This window comes from Idiotropiscis lumnitzeri, chromosome 11 (genome assembly GCF_059441095.1).
Source record: "Idiotropiscis lumnitzeri isolate Australia: NSW breed Sydney's pygmy pipehorse chromosome 11, RoL_Ilum_1.0, whole genome shotgun sequence".
NCBI lineage: Eukaryota > Metazoa > Chordata > Actinopteri > Syngnathiformes > Syngnathidae > Idiotropiscis > Idiotropiscis lumnitzeri.
In genome coordinates, this window is record NC_142401.1 from 8,599,638 (window position 1) to 8,616,853 (window position 17,216).

The 17,216-nt window shown below is 42.3% G+C and overlaps 2 protein-coding genes across 2 annotated transcripts; one reads left to right on the top strand and one right to left on the bottom strand.

Moving 5' to 3' along the window:
* The first annotated feature begins 1,499 nt into the window (after positions 1-1,499).
* On the top strand, positions 1,500-5,526 carry LOC148327229 (class E basic helix-loop-helix protein 40-like). The gene is made up of 5 exons (XM_088309506.1): positions 1,500-1,835; positions 1,918-1,981; positions 2,194-2,301; positions 2,583-2,706; positions 3,642-5,526. Exons 1-5 carry the CDS (start codon positions 1,771-1,773, stop codon positions 4,559-4,561), a joined length of 1,281 nt encoding a protein of 426 aa, XP_088165632.1. The 5' UTR covers positions 1,500-1,770; the 3' UTR covers positions 4,562-5,526.
* Positions 5,527-7,486: 1,960 nt separating this feature from the next.
* Positions 7,487-15,948, bottom strand: ttll3 (tubulin tyrosine ligase-like family, member 3). Its single transcript, XM_088308893.1, has 13 exons — positions 15,455-15,948; positions 14,905-15,002; positions 14,632-14,806; positions 14,365-14,417; positions 13,597-13,725; positions 13,381-13,495; positions 13,127-13,243; positions 12,884-13,037; positions 12,261-12,409; positions 11,892-12,135; positions 10,623-11,058; positions 8,459-8,893; positions 7,487-7,519 (listed from the first exon to the last, which is right to left on the bottom strand). The coding sequence occupies exons 1-13, from the start codon at positions 15,459-15,461 to the stop codon at positions 7,487-7,489; spliced, it is 2,145 nt and encodes a 714-aa protein (XP_088165019.1). The 5' UTR covers positions 15,462-15,948.
* Positions 15,949-17,216: the final 1,268 nt, after the last annotated feature.

Sequence of the window (17,216 nt, forward strand, 5' to 3'; positions counted from 1 at the left end):
TTGAAGAACAGCCACTTCAAGGAGCGTAACAAAAGCGCTGAACGTTTCCTATTCATAGAAAGGGACTCGGGCATTCAGACTGACTGACCATGAACTGATGGACATCAAGGCTCTTAGCGATATTTGTGACAAGTTAACAATTCTTTATTGTAGGTCTTTGTGTGCGGCATAGTTGATATTTGTTTAAAACGAAGACTCAAAACTGCTGCGTGTTTTTATAGAGCAGAGCAGCTTTAACCCACACCTCCAATCTCATTAGTTTGATTGGACTCCAGGTTGGCTGACTCCTGTCTCCAGATTTACTCTTGGGGGTTGGAGTCATTAGTGAAGGGTCCACATACAGTACTATTGCCACACTGACTATGAATATTTACATGGGGTGTCCAATAAAAACTTAAAACAATAATTGGATATGTATTTGTAAAGTATGTTTAGTGAAGGCCAGTGATTCCCAACCTTCATTTCGACAAGGCACCTATTTTAAAAAAGAGAAATCTCTCGGCACACCACCAAACAAAATTGTCACAAAAATTGGACACACATATCAATTGCTACCATCGAATACAAAATAATTCATTTGTTCTGTCTGTCACTAACCGCGTCTACTGCCCGAAGACAGCTGGTATAGGATATATATATATATATATATATATATTTATATATATATATAAATGTACATTGTAGATATTTTTTTATTAACGTTTGTACTTGATATAGATTATGAAGCTGTACCTTATTTTAGTGGTTGTTGCAATATGCAATTCTGCAATGTGGCTGCCATAGTAAAACGTGACAGCTATTTAGTGCGTATTGAATAATTCCCTACCCATGACAGACATGTGTGCACATGTATGATCATGACGACCACCTGTTTTCTTGGAGGGGTGGGGTGGGGATAAATGATGTCCTGCAAGGCGCCGCCGTGTGCTGAATGCGCTCAGCCGGCTCAGCAGGCTCCGTGTGCGCCATGAGGACTCCAACGTGACAGGCTGCACGCGCCGCCTCATGACAACACAAACTCGTCCATGCACGGGGGCACGTGTCTGCACGGGAGGTGTGAAAGCTTCTATTTGATAATGAGGATACAATGACCTGCTGATGGTGCGTTTTAGGGAGGAAGAGGAATTGGAAATTTAATGAGTTGTAAGTTTCACCTAAATCTTTGTGATTAAAAAAAAAGAGTATATAATAATAATAAAATGTTAGTAATTTGGGCTTCCTGTCATGCGAGCGCGCAAGTGTTTATATGTGATCAACGTGCTCACGCTCCACTCCTGTGTCCTAATCAGTCCCAAACGGTGGACGCGCGGGTTCACCGCCCGCCAGCACGTTTCGTTCGACGTGGTTCTCCCTGCCTTGTTGCCACACACTTCAGCATGGTGGTACACGGGATCGGCTTCGCCCCGCCCACTTTATTTACGTCAACCGCCTTCGCCCACTTAGGCGCCTTTACCGGAGTGAGTGGGCGGGGTTTGCGCCGAGAAGACAGCGCCGCTTGACACGTGAGCCTCATGTGACTGAGCTGGGTCAGGCTGAGCGGACAAGCGGACAGAGTTTTATTTCTCTCGTGGAGCCCTCAACCCCAACTCCCTCTTGCTACCCACGCGGCGTGGAAGAGCCGCCGAGACACCTCTCAACACTTGGAAGGGGAAATAATATTTGTAATCTGCTTTGAATGACAGAATTTGCTGTCTTTTTAAGGGGCAAACTTGCTGCGTAACTTTTTTTTCGGCTGCATAGCGTTTGTAAGTAAAAAAAAGCGTCACGAAAATGGAGCGAATCCCAAGCGCGCAACCTCCTCCTCTGTCCAAGGCTGATCTAGCAGACATCCACGGGTAAGTAAAAAAAACAACTATGATGTAACTTGAATATATTTTTATATATATATTTTATATATTTATATATTTTTTCCTGCAGCATGGATTTCCCAATGTTCGCATATAAACCCAGGCGAGGAATGAAAAGAGGAGAGGAGAGCAAGGTATGCTGTTTTAATTTGTTTTATTACTGAAAAAAATTCATACAATAAGAATAGCGTAGCGTTACTTTGAAGGGCGTGGGAGAAACAGGTCTGGCAACAGTCGTGTACTGTAGTGCAATAAAAGCCTGACCTAATTCTCGCTATGACATAACTGCTCATGAATCTTCGGGCGCGGAGAACAAGTCGCTGACTTTCGTGACGTTTTCTCCTAGGAGACCTACAAGCTGCCTCATAGACTCATTGAGAAAAAGAGACGTGATCGGATAAACGAATGCATTGCTCAGTTGAAAGATTTGTTGCCGGAGCACCTAAAACTTACGGTAAGTTTTTTTTTTTTTTGTTTAATCTATATCATGCCCTCTCCTTGTGATAATGGATTCATTCTGTTAATGCGCCACCTAGTGGGCCGGCAATACTATTACATTAGCTGTGCAGTGTGCGTCTGCATTCATTTGGCACCACACAGAATGGGACTTTATTTAAACTCCAAATGATTTTTATGTGGATTTAGCATCACCGGCCCTTCCAGACAGAGGGAACATGTCATCTAATATGTAACATCGTTGCAAGAATGAGCTCATAGTCGCGGTGTCTCCTGCAGACTTTGGGACATTTGGAGAAGGCCGTGGTTTTGGAACTCACACTCAAGCATGTGAAGACGCTCAGCACTCTTCTGGAGCAGCAGCAACAGAAGATCCTTGCACTTCAGAGCGGCATGCATATCGGTAAGTAAGCCACGTTCTTCTCCATCATTGACGAAAAACAGTATTTCAATGGACACTAAGGAGCACAAAGGCCACCGAGGGGAAAAAAATTGAATAATCATAAAATACATTCAATAGACAATGCAAAAAGCTTATAGCTGTGAATGAAGCAGAATCAGTTTTTTTGTTTTTTTAAGAAATTAGTAAATGTGCAGAAATATTTGGCAAAAAAGTGAAAATAGCCATTGCATTGGTGTCCAAACTATGGCCCGCGGACCATTTGCGGACCGCCTTCTTTTATTATTTTTTTCTAGCTGATTGCATCATTATTTTATTTATTTTTTTCTCAAAAGGGGTGTGTCAAAATAATGGGGGATTGCAGCACCCAAATCGGTTTTACTGAAGAATCAACATAATGCAAGGGCGGATCTTTTCTAGTGCGTCACAGGGCGGATGACCACCCCAAAATTGGCTTTTCACCTCATAACAGAAAGCTGTGATGTAGTCTTTTTTTTTTTTTATAACCACTATTTATTAACAATATGAGATTTCTAGGAAGATTTGTGTTTTTTTTTAAAGTGAAGAATTACATCCCTCCATTTTTCTGTATGCGGCCCTCACAGCAAAAGTTTTGGACACCCCTGCCTCACTACAAGGCTGTGGAACCATGTGACTTCTCACAACCAATCAGCACTCAAATGTTATTCTGGTTTTATTTTTTTCACGAAAAGGGATTTATTCGATTAGTGTAATAATATTTTTCTGCAGTTCAACTTAAGAATCCACAAGTATTTTTACAAATTCGAAAATCGACATTTAGTTCAGTGATTGTTTACCGCACAACTGGAGAGACTCTGCGTCCCGCGAGTGGTCTGCATACCACTGTTCACTAATTAATTGAATGGATGTCAATTTTGAGGAAGTCAAACAAACATGGCTTCTTGTTGTGCTTGCAGAGCAACCTATCGTCAACCAAGAGAAGTCGGAGGAGATGTTCCGCTCCGGTTTCCACATGTGCGCCAAGGAGATTCTTCAGTATCTGGCCAGTTGTGAGAGCGACGGCAACTTTGCGCCGTCGCACGTCATCAACCACCTTCACAAATTAGCCGCTGACGTGCTCCAAAGTCCAAAACGACCCCGGTCTCCCCTCAGCCCTGCGCCTGAGGAAATGCCCATATTCAGCCAGCAACAAACCCACAAAGAGACACCGGCCAGTTTACCCCCCAAGCCGAGCGAGGGCTACGGAAGAGTGCCGGTCATCCAGCGGGCGCACGCTCCGCCTAGCGGCGAGCAAAGCGGCAGTGACACTGACACAGACAGCGGCTACGGAGGAGAGCTGGAGAAGAACGAGTGCGGCGCCCCGCAGAGGCATCCCGACTACTACAGCCAGCAGGGCAAACTGATGAAGCGGAGCGCGGCCGAGAGGCAGAGCTCCGACGTCAAGCGGGAAGACGACGAGCCGAGGCACAAACGAGCCCGGGCCGAGTCGTCTGAGGATGAGATGCTTTCGGGCGGCGAATCCTCAGCCTCGTCCTCCTCCAGCGGTTACAGCAGCTACATGAGCGTCTCCCCCAACCATCCGCCACCGCCCCCGCATCCCCTCTGCATGCCCTTCTACCTCATCCCCCCTTCTGCCGCCACATACCTGCCTATGCTGGAGAAATGCTGGTATCCGGGAGCCATGCCTATGCTGTACCCCGGCATGGGCGGCTCCGCCACCGCTACTGCCGTCCCCAGCGAGAGACCACCACAGATGGTCATGTCTCCAAGGGGAGGCTCTCCAGCTCCAGCCATGTCTCAGACGCCCATGGACTCCCCGGCTCTCCTCCAGGCACTAAAGCAGGTACCCCCCCTCAACCTGGAAACCAAAGACTGAGAGAACATGGCCGCCGAGTTGCTACGTTAGGAGGGAGAACATGACTGAGCCGTCCTGTAGTCCATCAAGTCATTTCTCTACTTTTGCTTCTCATCCTGGAATTCACGAGACGGCTGGCGGAATGGTCCACGTGTAGATGATGAAAATGGTTGAATGTTAAGTGCAAATGGACCTGCCCGACACACGCGCTCGCGCACACGCACATCCACACACTTGGTTGAATGTAAAGAAAGACGTTTCAGATGCTGCTGTTCGAGTCAAAAACGCTGACAACACTGGCGCATTTCACTTGGAGCTTTTGTGGTCGAGACATGCCATTTTTTATTTGATTTTTTTTTTTTTTTTGTACAAGAAAACCGCCGCACCAAATGTAAAGATTTCACCCAAAGTTTGTTGCCTATTGTCGGTCACCGCCACCGCCACCATTATCGCTTAAAAAAAACAAAAAAAGTCACGACACCGTGATGACCATGCTGAATGCATTCACACTTGGTATGGATTTTAATGTAATTATTGTGGATAGACTTGTTGTACATTTCTATTTTTGATACCTGTTCACGCACTCTTGTCCACAGAGCTAGGAGGAAGGAAGGAAGGAGTGCGAGTGTGTACATACTGTAGCACAGTGCTGGACCTGGCCTGCATACTCAACATCTGTTTCTGCTCAAGTCAAACCTGGCGTTTGTTCTTGCTGTTGCCTTTTTACTTGTGAAAAGCTGAGAACTCTCAGATGTTTATGCTCTGTAACTCATTTGAATCCCAGAACGTGGCGGTGAGGGGCGGGGGGAGAGAAGTGAATGTAAACGTTTTACCAGATGACTAGTTTTCTAATAGAGAGAGGTACTTGAGATTTTATATTTTGGGACCTACGTGAAAGATGATTGCTGTTTGTACATATTTTGTCTATAAATGTTGACATACATTATATAAGTGTATTAATAAAGTATTTTTTTTCCTGTGGAAAATGTCTTGGCCTTTCTGTTGTAAAAGCGGCAGGGTGACGCAATTCTGGCGTGGCTGGTGCGGCAGGCCCAGCACGTTCGTGTTACAGAGGGGACGCTTATGTAACCGTGCGTTCACAGCCCGGATCTCCTTCTGATAAACCATTTGTGGCCGCTAATGGAAGTGCAAGAGAAGACACATGCTTGTGAACTGCTGCAAAGGCCTCGTGTCTTTATTGTGACGGAAGCGACCTGCAACGATTTATGCTTTATTTTTTTTATTTTTTTAAATCGCAATTCATTTCATAAAATATCTCAATAATCATTCCCCCCACCAAAAGTGTTCGGATATCAGATGTGTACTGTTTCGAGTTGTGAGAATTATTCCTTGCCGATCGGCAGTTGAACAGGGGTGTGTTGAATTTTTTTTTTTTAATGACCTTTCTATTCATTTTACTGTGTCGCCTTTGTCCTTCTAAAGATGACACGTTAGCGGACTAGTAAAATGAAGAGGACACACTAGCAAGAGCTACAGTACGTTACGAGTGAAGCAAAACTGCATTAGTTACCAGCTGTGTGCGCTATTACTACTACTGGTATGAGGCACTAACGTGTAGAATTTCACAATGTCACTAGCAGTACTAGTTGCATGCAATTAACAACTAGAACAGGTTTGCCTCATTAGTCACATGTACAATAATCATTCCACTAGTGCTCAGAAATGTGGCGTAGAAAAAGAATCACTTGTAGATATTTTATTCTAGTGATGGTATATTGGTGCGCCAGTTATTCTACTAGTGCACTGAATTGTCCATGTCCGGGACTATTATGCTCTTTGTCATCACAATTGAGCAAAAAAAAAAAAACTAGGGCACACTAGTAGCACGATCGCACATGATACTAGTTGACATCTGCATAAAACTTGTACTAGTGAAGCACTTGATGTTTACTAGTGGAGTTTTACAACATCACTAGTAGTGGTTGTGAACTAGTAGTTTTTCCTGGGAGTCAGTGGTTTAAAAAAAAATCATCTTTTCTTGTGAGTCAGTCATTATACTAGTGCAACCACGTTGTTTCATTAATGCGATGAATTGTCTGACAAGTGAGAAACTAGAGTGTTTCATGGACAATTCAGAGCACTAGTAAGATACTGAACACATGCTCAAAGGGCTTTTAGTGCTACAGGTCACTGACCCCACAGCTCAAAACATTTGATAGTTTGTTTTTTGCCAGGGTCTGAGCACTTTCTATTTGTAGTTGTCGTTCTAGGAGTACTATACAGTACATTGCTAGAAAGGCAAATCCATGCACTAGTTGATGTGCACAACCAGATGTTTTAGTAGTCAGCTTGTGCAGTTTAGCTTCACTAGTAGCAAGTAGTTTTACTAGTGCACTAAAAAATGAAAAATGTTAAGGACAAAGTGAATTTGTACATGAACTATTCGGCGCACTAGGATGTGGAATAATTGCTCAAACACTTTGCCTCACTGCAGACTGCGTCACCATTTTTCTCCAAACTGAGGGGGATTTCCCATCGCCCAGTCAGAACAGAGGTCGCCTTCTTTCCTCCTGTCATGGGACATCATTTTATTGCGAATGTAAATTGTGCATAATTTGAGATTTGATTCGTGTGGCGCCATGACAATAGATGCTTACTTACTACCGCTGGTGTCTCCAAGGAATAATTTATTCAATTTAGAGTTTATTTTAAATGCATGTCAGGAAAAACTTATTTTTAAGACATTTTTAGATTTCATTTTAAGTGAATGTTGAAACTACATACTGTATATTGTATATACTACTGTATATTGTGGACCACTGTCACATTCAGTTTATGACAATTTTGAAACTATTTAATAGGTTGCTCTGCCGTCAATATTTTTTCTATTAGTGAACAATTTGTCTTGTTCAAAACATTTTTTCTGAAAAGGTGGCGCCCTCTGATGGAGAAATGAAACACTTACATTTTCTTTCCCAATCTCGATTAGTGCAGTTTTCCATTTTCCTCAAAGAAAGGCTTCAAGGATTTCCGCACAAGGTAATATTTTAAATCATCATTCCATTAAAAAAAACATAAATGCAATTTGTGGAGTCCCAGAATGCTTCCCAAACTGTTAACAATGTAGTTCCCCTTTCTTATATGTTCCACACAATAGTTTGCGGCATGTCTTCATCTCGGAATGAGTTCTCCCTTGTATTTTATTATTTGTATTTGCTTTTTTCCAAGTATACATGTGAGGAAAACGCATGAATGAAAAAGGCACCCAAGAGGCACTTCACATCACTACAACCATATTGTGAACAAATAGTAAACTGCAGTGTGATTTTTTTGTGAACTGCTTGTCGCCATGGTTACTGGCTAAAACAGTAAAAAAAAAGTGATCTTGCAATGTAACTGTAGTCCGATTACTTCGCTGAGAAAAGCAAAGTGTTTGAATAGTCGTTATTTTTCTAACGCGTCATCGCTGGTTGCATTAAATTCTGTATTAGGAAATCAGTGATAGTCTATTAAAAGTAACACCTCTGAAATTTTTTATCAACACTGAGCATTCTTATCTTTTTAAAGACGACTTTTAATGGAACCTATTATAAATTGTGATTGCATGTATGCATTTAATAGTGCCGTATGACTAAGGATGAATTGTGTATTTTTTTTAATCAAATTTGAAGAAAAAAAAACACTACCTGTGTATTGTCATTTATATCTGGACATAGTTTGCACATAACGCTGCTTGTGAAATCTATAACTAGACTCAATTTGAAAGGTCTCCTGAGCTTTTCGATAGCCTGGCAGCATATTTGGCTGCAAGCTTGTGAGCCGCAACACGGGGAGCCGATCCCGACTGAAACAAGTTGCCCATATTGAGGGCCGGGACCAAGGCTCGGAAAAGGTCCCGGGAAGCAAGGACTTCCACAGGTGGGCTCCATGGCTTGGTTTAATTGGAGATTTACATACATGTGAAACACTGCATGGGTGGGTGCTGCGAGTAAAGGGGGTGCTCCTTTGAACAAGTGGAGTTCCGCTGTTGCCGCGAGTCACACTCAAGCGTTGGGGTCTCCTCCTTTGTTCAGTGTGGTCCTCCACCGCACGTTGTTCCGTCACCACAGCGGCATTGGGAACCGCTGCTCTTTCCCGTTGTTCTCTCCTTGGAGGAGGTGTCTGCTGCCTCTTTTCTGGAGAAGACTTTTGCTCTTGCGCCTTCTCGCATGACTTCGTTAGTTTACTCATTGTTTCATTCTCCTCGGTAGAATTGTTTATTCGTGTCGTCTGCGTCAAGCAAGGCTTCGTAGAACCAAGTCGTTGTCTGCGCTTTGTAGATTTTGGTTTCCTGATGTGGTTTCCTTCCACTACCAGGTTCATGCCAGTAAACTGTGGGGGTTCAACTGCAGGCTGACAGGGCGAGAAATCAAAACACAAAATGCACACAAGGTATGCTCATTGAGCAAATTATTAGTTATACATCTGCTGATTATGTATCCAACAGAGCTGGGCACTTGACCTTTTTTTTGCCTTATTCATAAAAAGAATTGTTGACCCTGAACCTGCCCCCAAAAAAGGGTCCGTGCATGACGCTGACGCGGGAGAGATGCTAACGGCAGAGGTTTATTTAAAAATCATTGTTTGCCCGTTTAAACGCACGCTGCTATCTTCTTATTCTGGTAATACGTAACCCGCACCTCCCACCTGCTACTAGGGCATACCATTACAAGAAAGGCGGGAAAATAACTCGATGCCTAAAACAATCATTAGCTGGCTAATTTACTTTTCAAATCCCCTTACCTTATGATGGGTTTATTATGGCGGTAAGTGTTTCATCAAACCGAAGGGGGTTAACATTTTGACTTTGAATCTGTTCTCTCTGACTGTTGTACCCCCCCCTCTTATAATGGTATGGCCCCAGTAGCAGGTGGGAAGCGCAAGGTTACGTGATTTCAGAATAAGGAAATACTGGCCCGCTTGAATGCACGCTGCTGTCTCTTCGCACTGAACAATTGACGCGTTTGAGGCAATTTTTGTCGTTTGCCCTTTTCGTGAGTAGGTTCATCACACGCACGAGGGTAGATTTGTGAGCAGGACTAAAAACAACCTGCGTCTTTGTAAATGGAACCCTTTTTAAAAAATTTTCACATCACGCCCTGGCCCTCAAAATGGGCGTCCGGTCAGGTCGGACCGTTCCGCCCCCAGGACGGACTTCCCTGCTCTGGTATCCAAGATACATATTCACAAAAAGTTTGGAATGCACAGCTTTATTATGAACCTAAAATGTGCTACTACCCTTTTAATCCACATGTCCAGCTGTTAAGTATTTCAGTAGTTTTTTGAAAAACTTGCTTTTCTTTGTCAAGGAGCTGAACGACAGAAAATTTACGACAGGGGTTTGATCCAACAAATTTTCTGACATCCACGTTCATACCTTTCTGTGACTCTTCCAGTCTCTCTCGGCAGCAACCTGCTGAAGTGTACCTCCAAACGGCAAGGTACTGTTCATTATGATTTCATCTAGGTCTCGTGTCAAAAGGTGAGCAGCATGATAAAGAGCCCTGTTGAAATGCCAGTTTTAATCGAACCAGGAAATATATTGGTTGATTCACGGATCATATTCATGTTGTGAATTTTGCCTTTCAGCTCCTTGTTAGCAAACAGCAAGTATTGGGCAAGAAGTACTGAAGCAGAGCAGTTGGACATTTGCTTTCTCAATACGTTAAATTTAACTCAGCTGGACTGTTCTGCTTGAGTGGTGGCGAGGACACGAGAAAACATGATTTTATGCAAATGACTGTTGCAACTTGCCGACTGTCGTTTTGCATCCCAGAAGAGTGACATCATTTGTGGCTGTGTGTGTACTTTGATTTAGGTGATTAGTGGTTGGGTTTCTAAACCGACACTCATGCTCGAGCTGTTCTAGCTCTAGCCAAAGCACATGAAAAGATTAAGCCTGCTTGGAAGAGAGGTGAAACTTTTCTATGAAAACCATAACAGCCCAGTTGTGACGTATCCGTTCAACTGTATCCTAAAACTTTACCCCAACATTCCTAACCTTTGTGAGTGCTGTCGACAGAGCAGGTGTACCAAATTTTGGGTATTTTTTTTTTCAAGCCTTGTGTGATGTCCTAGTCACCTGTCTGTAGATCAACCGGAAGCCTCCCGTAAAGGCGTTGGGGTTATTTCGTCTGTCCAGCACCACCTTCAGTGTGTCCAGCTGCACGGCGGGGCAGAGGCGAGCTGTGACAACGCTGGTGCAGGCCATAGTGGGACTGGCGTTCACTTCAAGGAGCCAAGGCCTCAGATCATTTCCCAACATGAAATCGGCACCATACAACTCAAAGGTTGACTTGCGGTGCTCCACTTGGTCCTGCACGGTCTGCAAGACATGGACCACAGCTTGCTGCATACCCGGCACGACCACTGTGTCCCATTGTGCCCCACGGCCCTGCTGCTGCAGGAAAGCCTTGAAGTCCGTGCTGGACCACATGTTGTCCTTCGGCACGCTTGGATGGCGCTCGTTTGATGGCTGAAGGTGCTTCTGGATGGCATTGTTGCACAGATGGACCGAGCTGATGAGACAATGATGGTGAGTGCTCCTTTAAAATGACACTTACGCACTTATTGTCTTGGTCATTCCAGAATTGGAGAGCAGTTTCTGCCCCCCCCCCCCCAAAAAAAAAACAATAAATATCAAATAATCCATGCACAAATGACTAAAACGTGCGGTTTTTGTGAAAATTACAGCTGTCCTGTGACAAACATGTCCCAAACTGTATAAATAATAATTCCCAACTAATAATTACAATACCAAAAGTCCTTGAGCAGCCCTAAAATAGTTTTTTTCTTTTTTCCCCTCCCTCTTGATGAGCAACTTACATATTCAAAATAAAAGTTAAAATTAGTTTTAAAATATTGTTTTATCAGACATATTTTAAGTTGAATTTATGATCTAAAATATCTCAACATAAACGCCACCCTGTTGCTAAAACCTTTTGAGAAAAAAAAAAACACCAAATGACATGGCAGAAATGACACAAAGCTAATTGAGTTCACCAAATGTTGTCCTAAAGTATGTCGTCGCTTCTATTTTTCATATTTCGACAATGTTTTCAGAAAAAAAGACCAATTTTTTAAGCTAGGTTTGTTCTTGACCAGTTAGCAGCTAACACAGCTAGCTTGTAGAGAGATACCAAATTGAAATTAGTATACAAATAAAATTTTGCTTCTATATCTAATATTCTCAGAAATCGAAGTTTTTTTTTGGGGGGGGGGCGGGGCTGGGTTTGTGTTTTCAAAACATAAATAAATAAAAAAAATAAAATAAAATTGACCATATTCACACGCAGGAAGTTTCTGCCTAACAGCGCTGAAATGTAAAGTAATTTTCCGTGCCTTGCCTGACCTATCAAGTTTCTTGGTGGAATAGGGCTGTGTGGAGAATCTCAGGTAGCACTCCCTGTAGAACCAAACGGTCAGAGGGTTCCAGTCGGTGACGAGAAACCACTGACGCAGGTCAAACTTGGTTCCGTTGACCAACAAAGGATGTTCCAGGTACTTCTGAACCACCCACTTGCTGTCTTTCACCATGGCATTGTCTGCGTCTACAAGCGCTAAAATCTGATCCAAGCGATTCATGCACACAATACCTGGAGGGTGCCATGTAAAAGAAAATATTAGATTTGATTCACATTCAATGGAATTAGATGACCAGGACCATGGGGATATTAATACTGCATTTTTTTAAATTAAAAAGCAGGAGTAAAAGCCTCACCTCTTCCTCTTGACATCGCACCAGGTTTAATAATCCAGATGTTATTGACTCCGTCGGTGTCCAGTTGAGGACACACTTCCTTAAGTTGGCCCAACATGGCCTGGCAGCGCTCCACAAAATCAGCGCTACTTCTGATCGATGCACCTTTACTACACACGATGAAAAATTATCATTATGAGTATCAAGATTTATACAATATTATCCAGCAACATTACACAGCTATACAATGGCAATCACGATCTAACACAACAGCTGTATCATAATTCTGATTTTACAAGAATTATCACTTGTAGATAACATCCTTCCATCAAAAAAAATGAAAATAGCTCAAAAACCTAATTTTCTCAAAGACATTTTTTTAATGAGTGTCGAAAAATACATTTGTGAACACATAAAGCCATCTCTGATTAATATGTAAATGTATGTAGATTATTCAGTCGCTTCACTCAAGTCCGAGAGAAAATATGAACCTACATTAATTACGCATATTGTAAAAGCGCAGGCCTTAACTACGATGAATAAAGCTGTCTTAACTCATTCACTACCAGCCAAGTAAAAAAAAAAAAAAAGATCTTTGACGTCTTTAGCCGTCAATGGCAGTAAATGAATTAAAATGCACTCACTGCACAACCAAGTAGTACTTTTGCAGAAAGTGATTCCACTGATTTTCCTCCACGAAAGGCAACGTTTTCACAGTCGCGTCAATGTCACTGTGCGCTAAGACGCTCAGATACTCCTGACACCTCTGCAAGGCTGTATTGATCACTCCTGCACTGACTGTGGAGACAAACAACATTGGCCACAACTGCCCGTGGCCACATTCGGTATTCTGCAAGTCAAATTAAACATTCTGGCACCCACTTCACCTGGGGAGATGATATTTTCCGCTTTCCCCTCCTCATCTAGCGATGACTCTTTTGTCTTTGTGCTCGTCTCCACCACGTGCTTCAATAGACTGCTGCACGCAGTCCTTCTGTAGTCGTCTTGTCCCCCCCACCCCAAACACACACACACACACACACACACACACACCCCCACAGAAAAAAAAAGCGCAAGGAAATATTGAGGTGAACGTGAAGTCGGCTTGTGCCGGACAGTTTTGCAGCAGTGCAGAGCAAACCAATGAATGCCTCTCTCTCATCCTCAGCCCCAAGCTTGTAACATCTCGGAAAAAAGGTGTCAGGGTCTGCAGTGTCATACCACCTGAGGTTCCGCAGGTTCACACAGAGACCCACCTCAAACGGCAACACAAAATAGCGTCACTGGCATTGCTCTACAAAAAAGTTATGCATCGCACATGTCTTGAGGTATATGACGTAATACTTAAAGGGGGAACCTTGGTGGTGAAGTTTCCAGTATTGGCATAGTGGTTGGTGATTTGGTCCTGTCGCAAGGTGCGACAGTAGGTGGACTCATAACGTGAGCTCCAGTGGAAGATTATCCTTTCGTTTCGTACCAGGCGAGACTGCAAACAAAATAAAAGTGAAATGTTTTTCAAAGATAAATAGGGATACTTATATCTAATTTAGGTTACCTGTATTTAAGAAAATACACCTCTTGATTAAAAAAATAAATAAAAAAAAGTTTTTTCACTGCTACTATTTGTTTTTTGTGGGGATGTTGCATAAGAACTCAAACATAGCTGTGATTCTTACTTTTTATACACGCATCACAACTATAATTAACAAGATTGTGCTAAAAACATAAAAGGTAATTTATGCATAAAAAGCAAGCTTTTATAAGAAGTGAGATATCTGGTAAATTATTATTTTTTTTAATCGAACCAAAAAAAGGAAAATCATTCGAAAAATCATGTTATAATTTAATTCATATTTCAAACTATTTAAATCTTTTTCTTCTGATAAATTATTGTGCTAATTTTAGTGGTAACCCCGTGACTAACCTGTGATGAATTCTAAAATCAGGATATGTGACGGGTCCCCCAAAAAGGTGAAAGTAATCAAAGGATTAAGATGCTACCACTCGTACGCTGATATTAGCGCAATGACTACACAGAATTAAAATGATATTCACTTGATAAAAATCAACTGGAAAGAGATTTAAAAGGAGGCTTGTTGGGTGGTCCATGTGAACATGCTCTTACCATGAAGTCATACATGTCGTCAAGGTCATCTTGCTCACCTTCATCCCCTCTCTCTGAAAATTGTCAAGAAGGTGAATTCTATGCATGATTATTTTTTTTTAAAAAACGTTTCAAGAAATCCTGCTTGGATAAGAAGTATAGAAAAGAAATAGCTTGATTGGGTTTGCCTGAAGGTTGAACCACTAAATCACTGAATCAGCTACCATAGAACACGCCTTTGGGTCTTTTTTTTTTTTTTTTTTTCATGGAATAAGTGATTGAATTGACCTTTTGTCTCAGCGCTATTATCTGCTCCAGTGCTGCCATCATCTTCATCCTTGTCACTCGGGCAGGGAGAACATCCACGGCCGGCGTTGGGCAAATAACGTTCCACCCACCCTCTGGCCCGTAAGCCGGCACGGATGACAGGATAGCGCCCCTGCACTGCAAACACTTTCTGAGCCTGACACCAAACGGGTAAAGTACACAACAGACGTGGTTAGTAGACGGTAAAATTTGCACGTAGGCCGTGCTGTGGATTTATTTTGTTTTTGTAATCACCTTGATTGCTTTTTCTACCAGGGCTTTAGCTGCTTTCATCTTCTCCAGCTTGGTAGATGGAAAGCTACAACGAGCCTTAACATCTCCCGACGGCACGTCTGGAACAAAAGGTCAAGTTGGTGTTTTAGGGCCTTATTTATGAAAGGTTTGCACGGGCAAATAGAAACCCAGATTTAATTGTGCAAACAAATGTTGAATCTGTTGTATTTGATCCGCTTTCTGCCAAATGTGCAAAATTACAACGTAGTTTATTTTGCGTGGTCTGTGATATGCAATGTGATTTATCCAAATAATGACTGATTAGCAAATTTAGCCAAATACCCCTCCCATTAAAAAAAGACTTTGAATCGCCAGCCAATGGGACAAGATGCTGACAAACCTCTACATGGAGCTCCTCAACGTATTTAAACATAGTTCCTTGGCAACTAAAGGTCACAAAATACGGCCCAAAAAAAAAAACAAGGACAAATCTGCAAGTAGTGTCGCGAGAATATGCATTGCATAAGTGTGCAAGTACAAGACAAATGAAAAGATGATACGCCACTCTTACCTGACATTGTTATACAGGATTTCTCTGCAACAAAACCGCTGTTGTTTTTCGGTCCAAAAATCTGCTTTTAAAAATGGGGGACAAACTAAATGGAATCATGTTGTTGTGACAGTGTATGCATCTGTGACAAGAATACATTCAAGACATTAATTGAATGGCGAATCGCAGACGGCGTGCATTGTAGTGGATTTTGTTGCGTCAACATGACGGGTATGGTATGTGCCAATTGCTTTCACTGAAAGCACAAGCGAATACAATTATTGAGCTCCATTGTAAACACATGCACCCTTTCCACAAATGAAAAGGTACAAATGTGTTCCCAAGCAAATGTCAAGTTTGTAAAAGAAAGCCATTAGGGGAAACTTCCGTCCCTTAAAGGTATAATGATTTCCTTCTACCTGTCCATCTATCCATCTTTCCATCTATCCATCTATCAATTCCACAGCGTCCGACATTAAAATCTTTGTCACTTATCCATCGGGGTGCCTCCTCAGTCCTGCTGCCCTCATCGCGCCCACAGATTGTTACCATAACAACCGTGCATGCGCCCACTGTTTTAAGTTACCTTGGCAACCGTACCACGCATGCACCTATGCTTCACCAACAGCAACTATCAGCAATATGTCACACGCCGTGGCAACTTAGTGGAGCTTCAAGGAGAAAGTTAAGGCGGGAAAGAAACAACCTGTTATGTAATTAGCTGCACTGGGCCACGTGTCTTCGCATCGAAGGTGTCCCCTGGCTGTGAAACCTGCGCGACACATCTTCGAACTTGACTGCTGCTGACTTGGTCACCTTCTGATTCAATGTCAACTCATCATCTGTGACAACAAATCCCGTCTGATCGTCTAATAACGCACAGAACGTATTCAAACCCAATATTTCTCGTCACCGTCAAACACGCGCATCAGCTGAATGTGATGACCTATTTTGTGTAATTCCCCATCTTAACGCATGGTGGCAGCAACACCTTCAGGCTTTGCATTCCTTATACATTATTTTGCAGTCTTTTTAGTTGTATTGGATAGTTTGGATAATATGTGAGAGTTAAGAAATAGGTTTTTAATCGTTGTAAAAATAATAATGCGAAATAATTGGTAAAGAAAGACCAAAAATATGCGATTCGCGTTCTTGTCATGTTCATTCATTCACCTTGCTTACTCAAAGTAAGTACAGAGAAAGCATGTTTCCATCATACTGAAAGGAGTTTCTAAAATGTCGGACTACGCAATCGAACGCCAGCCAGAATAATTCATGTACTGCTAAATAAATTGCAATTAATGTGTACCGTGCCTCGCTTGTCTGACATAAATATGGTGTTATTATGGATTACGATGACACGATGTTGTTTATGCGACTCTTGTATTGCGTGTAATTAGATTCTACAAGTGTGGAGTGAGTAACATCAACGTACTTTGTGTTAGAATACCTGGTAAGCTATCTCTAGATCAGCGAAATGGTGATGGTGATATTGATGTTTTTGCCTGTGTTGTATTGGTTTTCTCTGGTATTCCATCTTTGATAATAATGTCTTTTTTTTAATAATAAATAATGGTCTGAGATGTAAATGCAGTTCTTTATATTGATACGAATAGCTTAATTGGATGCGATTTACAGTAAGTTGACTGTGTGACGAGAATCTATCAGATTCTAACCTCTCTATTTGGCTCGGCAGCAGCAGTCCTCTACATCTGCCCTGTCATTGGCTGAATCTCTGACTCCTTTGCTCCGATTGGTTGAAACCGAACCTCTCTGTGCATTC

Bases quoted from the DNA above. Each gene is read 5' to 3' on its own strand.
- LOC148327229 (XM_088309506.1), top strand. From the start codon at position 1,771: ATGGAGCGAATCCCAAGCGCGCAACCTCCTCCTCTGTCCAAGGCTGAT. The intron at 1,982-2,193 runs GTATGCTGTTTT...GTTTTCTCCTAG, and splicing joins AAAGAGGAGAGGAGAGCAAG to GAGACCTACAAGCTGCCTCA. The intron at 2,302-2,582 runs GTAAGTTTTTTT...TGTCTCCTGCAG, and splicing joins CGGAGCACCTAAAACTTACG to ACTTTGGGACATTTGGAGAA.
- ttll3 (XM_088308893.1), bottom strand. The intron at 14,418-14,631 runs GTCAATTCAATC...GACAATTTTCAG, and splicing joins TAATAGCGCTGAGACAAAAG to AGAGAGGGGATGAAGGTGAG. The intron at 13,038-13,126 runs GTGAAGTGGGTG...TTGTCTCCACAG, and splicing joins GGAAAATATCATCTCCCCAG to TCAGTGCAGGAGTGATCAAT.